This window comes from Glycine soja, chromosome 19 (genome assembly GCF_004193775.1).
Source record: "Glycine soja cultivar W05 chromosome 19, ASM419377v2, whole genome shotgun sequence".
Taxonomy (NCBI): domain Eukaryota; kingdom Viridiplantae; phylum Streptophyta; class Magnoliopsida; order Fabales; family Fabaceae; genus Glycine; species Glycine soja.
In genome coordinates, this window is record NC_041020.1 from 38,903,349 (window position 1) to 38,913,950 (window position 10,602).

General features: G+C 31.6%; 1 protein-coding gene across 6 annotated transcripts; it reads right to left on the minus strand.

Moving 5' to 3' along the window:
* Nucleotides 1-3,209: 3,209 nt before the first annotated feature.
* On the minus strand, nt 3,210-9,490 carry LOC114400049 (transcription factor TGA2.3-like). Of its 6 annotated transcripts, none has more exons than XM_028362301.1 (12): nt 9,336-9,490; nt 8,644-8,812; nt 7,884-7,987; nt 7,113-7,186; nt 6,814-7,005; nt 6,574-6,621; nt 6,440-6,499; nt 6,206-6,283; nt 6,008-6,059; nt 5,064-5,335; nt 4,491-4,739; nt 3,210-3,801 (listed from the first exon to the last, which is right to left on the minus strand). In XM_028362301.1, exons 2-12 carry the CDS (start codon nt 8,745-8,747, stop codon nt 3,655-3,657), a joined length of 1,380 nt encoding a protein of 459 aa, XP_028218102.1. In that variant the 5' UTR covers nt 8,748-8,812; nt 9,336-9,490; the 3' UTR covers nt 3,210-3,654. The 6 variants fall into 6 exon arrangements, with proteins under 6 accessions (XP_028218102.1, XP_028218099.1, XP_028218103.1 ...); XM_028362298.1 differs by having other exon boundaries at nt 6,814-7,011; nt 9,336-9,485; XM_028362302.1 differs by having other exon boundaries at nt 9,279-9,429.
* Nucleotides 9,491-10,602: the final 1,112 nt, after the last annotated feature.

Here is a 10,602-nt window from a genome sequence, read left to right on the forward strand (position 1 = left end):
AGCCAAACAATCAATTAACCCTTCAATTCGCATCAAGGCATCAATTGACCCATCAAACATGAGAAATTCGTAGTTATCATAGTACGGGCAAAATTAACCCCAATTTGATCTTTTAAGGATCCTTACACATGTTCACTCTAACCCTAATTGTAATAAATTCATCCCTTACTTCTAAGACGACTCACGTGTATAGTCTGGTAGTGATATCATCATCTCTATAGGTTCCCTAAGATCCCTTAAGCTTTTCTTATGGTTGTTCTACTAGGATTTCCAAGTGTTAGAGAGAAGGAAAAAAAATTGAAGTCTCAATTTCAATGTCTATGTGAGAGGGAAATTTCTCTCTCTACAGACATTATTTCACAAATTCCAACAGTTGAAATGTGTGAAAAGGAGTTCTGAAGGTGGTGTCTAAATTTCAGGAGGATCTAACGGTTAAAAAGCTCAGGATCATAGTTTTATTAGGACAAGTTTGAATGTATGCGGAAAAAATAGATGATTTTGGGAGAGTAAGAAAGGAGAATGAATTTAGGAGGAAGAAAGAGCGTAGAGACGTATCGTAACTATAAAAACTGAGCTAGTATATCTCTATTTATAATTAGGGTACTCTGAGTTTATTATTTATTATATTTTTCTTTATGTTATTATTTTATAAAAAAGAAATCTATTTTACTATATTTATCTTTTAATACTATGAAGCCCTTATTTTAATTAATAAAAACTCATTTCTCTCATTTATTTTATTTCTAAAAACTCTTAATTTTTTTAAAAAAAAATTTTACAAAAAATTGGATGTTACATTAAGAAATATAGTTATGCCAAACTCATTCTTATTTGCTAGTAATGACGAAAGAGAGAGGTCAAATAATGGGTGAAATCAAAAAATGAAAAATATTAAGCACAAATTTGACTTTTCCAATAAAAACTTTTTAACATCATTGAATAATCGAGGTTAAAGAGAAAGAGTAAAAAAAACATAATTCGAACACATTATCAAAATACATCAAGTTTAATTTTAAAAAACTAAACCCGTTTAAAACCAACCTTGAGACGGGCATGTATGTACACCCCTCCTGTTCAACATATTTCAACCTAATAAGAGGGGATGCCAATAAGAGGGGATGTGATTAAAAGTTTGATATCCATTTCCATTTTCATCGGATCTTATTGGATTTAGGTATACCAACAAGTAACTCATTACACATCTTTTTATAATTTTCATTTACTAATATATTTGTAGATAAATTATATATTAAGTTTTTAATTATATTTTAATTAATATATAAATATAATGAATAACAAATAAATCAAAGATAAAAAACTAAGAATTTAATTATGTTTTTAGTTAAATGTATATTTTATTTTTTATTTAACTATTAAGCTAATTGATTTATATTTTCAAAAATTATAACAATAAAATCTTTAATATATATTATGTATATATATGTTGTGACAAAAAAAATATAATGATGATGAGTCTAAGTACTAATATAATTTGATACTTATATCCGTTTTAAAAGTTTGGGTAATATTCATATTCAATTAAAGTAAGTATTTCTCGTCAAAATTAAAATGAGTTTGGGATGATATAAGTATAAAATTATTTATCGTAAGGACATCTCTAATCATAGAACTCAACTGCAGTTTCTAAGCTCACTTTTTGTATTTTTCATGTGTCACGTCACACTTTTAAGAACTTTAAGTATTTTTTTCTCCAGCGATAAATTGTTAAAATCCCAGTTATTTATTGTTTTATTTTAAGATGAAATCTATAAGCTCCCTCCACTTTTATTGTTGATCATGATTAACAACATGGTTCTTATGAGTTCTTGTAGAATAACCGGTTCTACAACTAGAATCCATGTCACAAATTTTGAATATAAGGGAGAAAAAAAAAGAACTAGTTCTTAGAACTAGAACCCATCTAAGAACAAGCACTGGAGATGGCCTAAACCATTCTTAAATTTGAGCATCACATTCTTGCACTACACTCTACACCTTTTTATTTCCTTCTTTCTTCTTCCCCTTTCCTTTGCAAGCCTATTATTAATCTACTTGAATTAAAAAAAAAAGTTAAATAAATTTTTATTAAAGATGAATGCTTTTTATATTATGGATGCTAAAAATACACCACCTTGTATATAATGGTTAACAGAATCTAATGAATTCACGGTTAGAATTGTATGATTTAATTGGATTCTCAGGTGATGTTGAAGCATCAAGAATAGCTTATATCTTGGCTAAATTGTATTGTTTGGTAATCAATAAATATATGCCAAGATGCTATACTTTTTTTTTTTTAAAAAAAACCTAATCAAAAGAGAATTTACAGGGTTGCAATCGTAAAATCCAGCACTAGTGTCGTCAATATCCAATATGATAATTAAAATATATTATTACTGAACGCGTAATAACTTTTAAATTTTACTTGTAAAGTTCTCAATAAAAAATAATTCAATTAAATATAGTTTAAGAGTCAGTTTGAAAGACTTTTATTCTTTTATTCCCTCTACAATTTGGCATCCTTTAAAAAGTATAGGAACGGAAAAACTTTTATGAAACCCACCCATGTTTTGGATCCTTCCAATATTATAGACAGAATCACAAGAAAAAGATGCCTCTTGTAGTTAAAAGACTAAATACTTTATTTTTGCATACTCCACTTTTTTTCCTTAAATATTTTTAGTCACTCACATTTAAGAATTTTTCTTTTTAGTCTCCAAATTAAAATTTATATATTTTAATCTCTTTATGAATTTCTTTTCTTAGTGGTAAAAATCCATCATAAAATTACACATTCAAACTGTCAAAACCAATTAAGAGGGACTAAAAAAAAACATTTCTCACATTTAACATCAAAACTTAATTAAGCCTTTATTTATTAAAAATATTTTGGCATTTTATATACACTTTTAACTTTCCTTGTTATCTTTTTTTCCTATCAAACCCACAAAATTATCTAACTTTTTACTCATTTTTCCCATTCTTTTTCTTTTCTTTAATTATTTTCTTCCTAAATTCCTAAACCAATCATAGTATCAAAGTTCATTTTAAATTAAAACAAAGTGCCTTAAAAATAAGACACATGAAAAGTTTAAATAAAATCCAATACTAATTTCCTACTATTATTTATTAAAGTGAAAAACAAATAAAAACTTTTCATGAACCCGGATAACACACACACACCATCACCATAAAACAAATTCAGTTACTAGTTGGTAATGTCTTTCTAATATACCAAGAGAGAACGTATATATACATACATACATAAATACACCATGGAGCCATATATGCAACCAACCACAAATAAAAGCTGATTTCTGAAATACAATGAACAGCTATAACCTAAAATACAGATACTATTTCTACATTTTTCCCCTTCAACAACTTCTATCTATCATACACCTATATAATCAAATTATTGAGACTATTTTAAAACCACAAAAGCTTAAAGAAAAGTGTTGCACCACAGCAGCAGTTGGCAGAGTAGAAAAATCATAGCATCTAATGTTTATAGCACCACAACTAGGCTTCTAGAGGAATTCATTGTCAAAAGACACCAGCTTCCATTGAACTCATTCAGAGCACAAGATTCAACGATCAGTCTTTAAGGGGGTCAGGTATGAAAGAAGTCCACTAATGGAGCTGTGAAATGCTTCACTCCCTTGGCCTAGCAAGCCACAAAGAACTCAGAGCTCGCAGCCGTGAGAAATAATCACTGATGGCGAGAAGAGCTCGAGCTGATTGCCTGGTCGTTAATATTCGAAGCATTTGTTGTAATGTCTGCTGCCGCAGATTGTCAGCCTAGTAGTAACAAGAAAGAATGAACAGAAGATTAATAATATTGATGAGTGAATCCATCATGTCTGGAATAGTTTAGGTCCAGTTTTTCGTGCATGCACATCATCAATTGCTTTTAGGCTCTCATTTAAAGCATCTTCCACCTAAGGCATGCAACTATGCAATAAACAGTTTTATTTGTTCTATCACTCTAATTTCTATTTCTATTATTCTTTTTTTATCATGGAGTTTGTCAATTAGTGGTGTTTGACACAGCATGTACGCAAGTGCAACAAGACAACACAACCTCCACAATCCACTCCACTCATAGGCTGATTATTATCCTATTTATTTTATAGCCTTTGTCAGTCTTTTGCAAAATAGACAAAGCTTTTCGAAGCTGAAACATAATCTCTCTTTTGCTGAAAAGAAATTTATAAAAAAAAGGAAATTCCATGTGAACCTAATAGTTATCGAGTGTAATTTATTTACTTGGTCAATGTAACATATAATAAGATTTGACATGTCATTCTATTCATTGATATCATATGACGACAGAATAATTCTCATTGGGTGTTTATGTAAAATATTTTACCCTGAGAGTGCATATAAATTTAACTCACTTAATTCTAAGCTTCCTGAGTTCTCTTTATCTCTTTATTTCAAAAAGATGGAAGTTGAGAAAACAGAATTAGACCGGAAAATGAGCGTACCTGGCGAAGAAACCCATCAAGAGTACCAAGCTTTCCCATGGCCATAGCCATTTGCCCCATGTAACTTGCCACATTTCCCGAGGAGCCTGATGTGCTGGGTGAACCATTAGCCAATGTCTCAGACAGTGATTGCTGCAATGCATCCATCCCTTGGGAAAGAGCATCTTCAGCCTGCTGGGATGACTGCTGCAAGTTGTAGATGCCCATCAATTGTTGCTCGGTTAAAGGCTCCAACTGACTTTCAAGAAGCTGCAACAGTTTCAATCCAATCTTAGAGGCATAACATGATAAAAGTAAATGAACTTTAAAACTCAACAGCAGAATCAATTATTGCAAATACAAGACTGTTAAAATTGGTAATTCTTCAATTGGAAGTTCCTAAACTATATTTTGAATTTAAGTTTCAATAACGTCAAGAAAAAAGGTCCTATCTATTTTGATTCTTTTGTTGTTATTTTCACTTTATATTGTTTGGAAGCAGGGCATGCAATTAATGTTCAACCACATATTAGTGAAGCAATTTTCAAACCAGAAAAAAACATTTACAGAACATTGATAAGAGAAACTTCTCACCTTGAGTAGTTCGGATGAGCGAAAGCCTCCAATCCACATGAAACACCTCTCAGCTGGAGTCTTCCACATTCCTGACAGAATGTGGAAAACATCAGCTTTTGCTGCAATACCTTTCAGCCTGAAGATATCATCAAATTGTGTCATGAAATTGTCAACAATGGTTCGAAGTTCAATATCTCCAGCATGAGAATTTATTGCAGCCCTTAGCTCATTGGTTTGTCTATTATGCTCTTCTAACCATCGTGCGTACTCTACATCAAATGCCATAGCGCCTGTATAACAAGATGATTAAATTGATTTAGGATTTGAAACAAAGCACAAACTTTTTCAAAACCCTGCCCATGACCATCCATGCTACTGAGTACCATGTTGTCAGAGTTCAAAATCACATAATAGGCTTGCATTACATATGATGCAATCAATCACAGCAAATAACACCAAGCTCCATGGTGTATCAGAAGAATGCAGTACTTCAGTGCAACTGAAATGATGCAAGATGCAACCAAATAACTAATGTTATCCAATGAAAAATATGAACCAACATAAATGTAATCCAACTAAGAGAAGGTACTATATCTTTACAGGAACTTTGGTTTGTTTCATGAAAAAGAATCATATCACAGAACTTGATGAAGCACTTAAATCAGCCATAAATATTTTGGCATGTAGAAATTCCATGTTGGTTAGTGACAGCGACTCAATAGAAGTGCCCTATCTTCTTTCTGCCAAATAGCCAATACAAAATTTACATATACACTAATTTTGGGATGCACATATTGTTAATTGAATATCAAACCAAGTGTCAATCACTTTTGCACCGACTATAGATTATTATTATCAGTTTCAAAACATCCCCTAAAACTACTCCAAGTAGAAGAGGTTTTAATCCAATAAGTTTTTCCAAGCTTGAGGCATACAATTGAAGGTACAAGATGTTTAAGTACCATTTCCACTCATTGACTGTGCCTGATCTCCAGTACTTGAAATAAATATTCCCTGGAAAAGATTAATAACCAAATTGTAACACATTTATGTAATACAATCTGACTAATGAAAGCTTACAAAAAAGGGAACTTCAAAAGGATAGCTGGATAGGTATCAAATTTTGAATGAAAACAATAAATATAAGTACAAAACCAAACCTGCTGGCGTGCTCGCTGGAGCTCCTGCTCAAGTTGGGTCAGTTTCAACCTACTGCTCTCTAATTGTTGCACATATGCCTGAATGAATAGAAAGAGGGATTTAAAAAATAAGTCAAAAAATATATATAAAACATGACAAATTATTGGGTCTCAATAATGACATATTGAACAACTAACCAACCTATATCACAATAATTTTACAAGTTCATCTAAAATTAACGGAAAAGGCCTTACCTTTTTCCTCAGTCGGCTTTTCCTGGCAGCCTCACGATTTTGAGCAAGCCGTCTTAATGTCTGAATGAAAAATGAAAAATTAGCACACAGTAACAAAAGGCTTATGCTATTTGCACACAATTACTGCATACAACCTTTTGATCTGATTTATCTTTTGATCCACTGGATTCACCCCTTTCAGGCTGCCAAAAGACAATGAAGCACCATATTTTAGAGTAAAATTAAGCATGTGTTTTGTATGTATGATAAATTTAAACAATTGGAAGGATAAATTATTCAAAATGTCATAACTCTAGGGGGCATAACCAAAAGTCATTAAATTGATGAATAATTTAAATCCAATATGCAGAATTATTAAGAAAGTAAAATATTACCCTTTGATTTTTGTCTTCTGTATCATCTGTTGAAGTATCAGTCCTAGGGCTAGCATCAGCCAAGTTGGTCTCTCCCCAGTTCTCACGACCAGCAGATGTTGAAGCCAGAGTTGGTTGTGAATCTTTTTGTAATACCAATGCTTGAGACCCAGCAATAGCAGCAGAGAGGTTTATATCTGATGTTGCAATTGACTGCATCTTACATGTAAGAGAAGAGTGTGAAATGTTGGAATACATTATATGTTGTGACTTATTGATTCTTGGAAGCACATAAGCACGTAAAAAAGATAAGAAATTACCTTATTTAAAGCACCAAATTGAATATCAGCACCTAGAGCTTGGCTATTTGATTTCATTTGATTAAACATCGGATCTGAAAGATAATATAAAAACAAAAGGGTAAATAGAGGTTTGATAAGGTGCCAGCAGGGGGATGACAATTCTAATATCATGCATTTCTATCAGTGTTTATTCAGTTTTATTATATAAACAGTTTTCTGAGGAAAATCAAACATTTGTGGTTTAACGTCTAGTTATTTTATTCCAACAACAATCCTACATCTTCTACTTGCTTTTGAAGGATCGTACTTGAGGAAACACACATTTATTCGGGAAAAAGTAGAAAATAAAGATTTTAAGGTAGAAATAAGATGAAGGCTCATGTTAAAAGCATTTATACCAGTAGTTTATAGGAAGAACTGGAAAGAATATCATATTATTTCTCAGTTGGTATAGCAATCCAATTTGGCACAGAAGCCAAACAAAAGAATCTTTAGTACTGATTGATAGAGTGTGAATACTACATAAAGTGAGTAGCATCTTTCATAGAAATAGAGATATTACCCCCAAACGATAGAAATAGAATCGAAGGCTTATGTTAGGAGCAAGTTACAAACAAGTGCAATCATTTGAAAAGGATATGACTCTGTTTTAAATACACAAAATTGGCAAGCACAACAATACAAGAAGTGGGAGTCTGAGACATTATATTAAATTCATAAAACAGAAACAATAAATACCACACAAAAAAAGGAGTCCAACTATTATAGATCAAAACATGAGCAACATACTTCTGCTAAGATTAATGGTATCTTCAACGCGAAATCCAAGAGATTGCTCCAGGGTTCCAAATTCAGAAATGCGGGAAGGATGAACATTAGTTGCTTCCATGGCTCTGAAACCAAAATCACGACAACATGTTAAAAAAAATAACTGAATGCATATCCAATCATCCAGGTAAGGCTGAGAAAGTCCATGTTCCCAAGCTAAAGAAAAGTCCAACTTGGACACTCAAGATCTAACTACAAATCCATGAGAAAATTCAAGCACACTAAAGTCATAGTAAACTATTGAGCAAATCTGAAGCCACCAACAAAGGAAAACAAGAGCCGACAGTACAGGGTTGTATAGTTCAAATTCCAAGAATTAGAAGAAACTATATCATTCGGTTTCAACGAGGATGAACGAATCAGCATAATGAAGTGAACAAGAGGATTTGTCTCCACTCTAGAATAAAGAATCCCCAATAAACAGAAAAATATAAACATAAAAAACTTTTAATTGTTTCCCCCCTCCATGCTTTCCTCTGCAATCTTGCAACAGATAGGGCTCTAATTCAACAGCAATACAGCAGAGTTCCCCAACAACATGAATAGTTTCAATCAGTTGCATAAGAGTTATACTAGACTAGCAAATATTGGCACCATATAAATAATCTACCCACATGAGAATCATAAAACAAAACAAAACAAGATCCCAGAAAACTATCATAAGACCAATATAGAAACGAAATAAACATTAAACAACATAAGGGTCCTCAGAAAAATTTACATGGAATTAGAAGAAGGCAATGGAGGAGCGTAGCTTGGCATCCCGTTCAGAACCTTGTTAGTGTCCTTAGTGTTAACGTTTACCGTTCTACTTCTGCTACCCATCAATAATCATGCTCAGCACAACGACCATCTTCTCTCTCCACAAACCTTATTAGCCCCAAAAGACCCTGAACCCATTTCACAAAGCACACAACTACTTTAGTTAAACTTCAAAACCACCTAAAAAAAAACAACTGAAGCACATAAAATCTTCATCAAGAAAACCACAATTTAACAAGCTTCTAAAAAGCAAAATTCTAGACAAACTAACTTCAAGGCAAGCTCAGGAAACAGGAATCAAGACAAAACAGACCCAAACCTGGCGTCATAACACTGGCACCAAAATAAGTGTTGGAAAAACAGAAAAAAAAAAAAAAAAAACTGTAGGACAGCATCACTCTCCGTACACCCGTTTGAAACAAAGACAAAATTTTGGAACTCAAAACCAAACCTCTGCAGCATCAAAATATTTTGGAAATGGAAACAAAAGGCCCACCTTCTAAAAACAAAGCTCAACAACATAAACTTGCAAAAGGGGAGCAACCCAAATTCGATATCCAAAAGGGTAAAAATAAAAAAGTGATCTTGAACAACCTGGTCACATGAAAATCGAAAAAAAAAATGAACTTTCCACAGATTTAAGCAACACACCCAGAAGAAGAAACCGATGGAATAATGGCCCTGCAAACCCTAACCAGTGGCAAGTTGACGATAAATACCAAGACTTTTTGACTTTTTGATTGAAGGGAATGGCACTTTAATATTTTATTATTATTATAATATAATGATGTTACACAGTACAATTTCATCTCTAACCCTGGCAAAATTTTATATGCTTTTTTAATTATTTATTCGGTGATTGTTGCTTATGATTGAAAACAATTTTTATGGTTTTATTACCACACCACACACTCAAAGAGGAGCATCATGTGTCATCAAGTTGATCTTTTTGGTGTAATTATAAATATTTTATGTATGGAGAGAGAGAGAGTGGAAGAAGCGTGACGTCCAGACCATTCCAATTTCTTGCATACGTCCTTTTCGTCTGAAACTATCGTCCATTCGAAAAAAGAAAAAAACTTGCCTTTTTAAATTCTTCAAATTTCAGTTAACTTTACCGGCTTTTTGTGGTTTTGTTTCCATCTTTCTTTTTACCCTGAGTTTGTATTTTCATCACAACTCCTAATAGTACTACTACACAGACAGTAGTACACTTTTATCAGATATATCGTGTTCGTTCCTTCTTCATGGAATAATAATAGGGTGTATTTGATTTTTATTTTAAAAAAATACTTTTAAATAGTTGGTGATTTTTTTTGTCTTTTGACAAATATTCTTTTTGAGAAACAATTATATTTGAATTAAGATAAGATAATTATCAACAATAAAATTCTCTTTAAATATTTAATGCAGCTCATACAAAATTTGAATTTGAGGTCATTAATTAAATTTTAACGATCACATTTAAGTTAATCATTATAAATATTTGATAGTTGGTGAATGATCATGTAAAATATAGAGCAAAGTGTAAAATTGAAGAAGATCAACAATATGAAAATAAACAAAGAAAATAAGAAAATATCTCTCAATTATTCTTATTTTTTATTTTTAAAAATACTTATTTTAAAAATAATTTCAAAATGAGAAATTAATTGCTAAGTAGTGTGAAATAATTTTAAAAAATCCATTTTAAAACAAAAAATATGAGAAGGGAATCAAATAAACTCTGATTATATGATATTACTTTTGATCCTATATATAAGAGATAATTATTTAATTCATTAAGATCAATAAAAATGGTTAAATTGGTTAATTTGCATAAATTTTAATAACTACTTCTGTTAAAATCCTATATACATTAAGACTCAATTATGATAAAAGTTCTGAATGTGAATGTATGTCTTTCTTTGAATTATAG

Excerpts from the sequence above, each read along its gene's own strand:
- LOC114400049 (XM_028362298.1), bottom strand. The coding sequence starts at position 8,747 with ATGGGTAGCAGAAGTAGAACGGTAAACGTTAACACTAAGGACACTAAC. Across the intron at positions 7,988-8,643 it reads TTGCCTTCTTCTAATTCCAT|AGCCATGGAAGCAACTAATG; the intron begins GTAAATTTTTCT and ends TTTTGGTTTCAG. Across the intron at positions 4,740-5,063 it reads GCTCATCCGAACTACTCAAG|CTTCTTGAAAGTCAGTTGGA; the intron begins GTGAGAAGTTTC and ends AAACTGTTGCAG.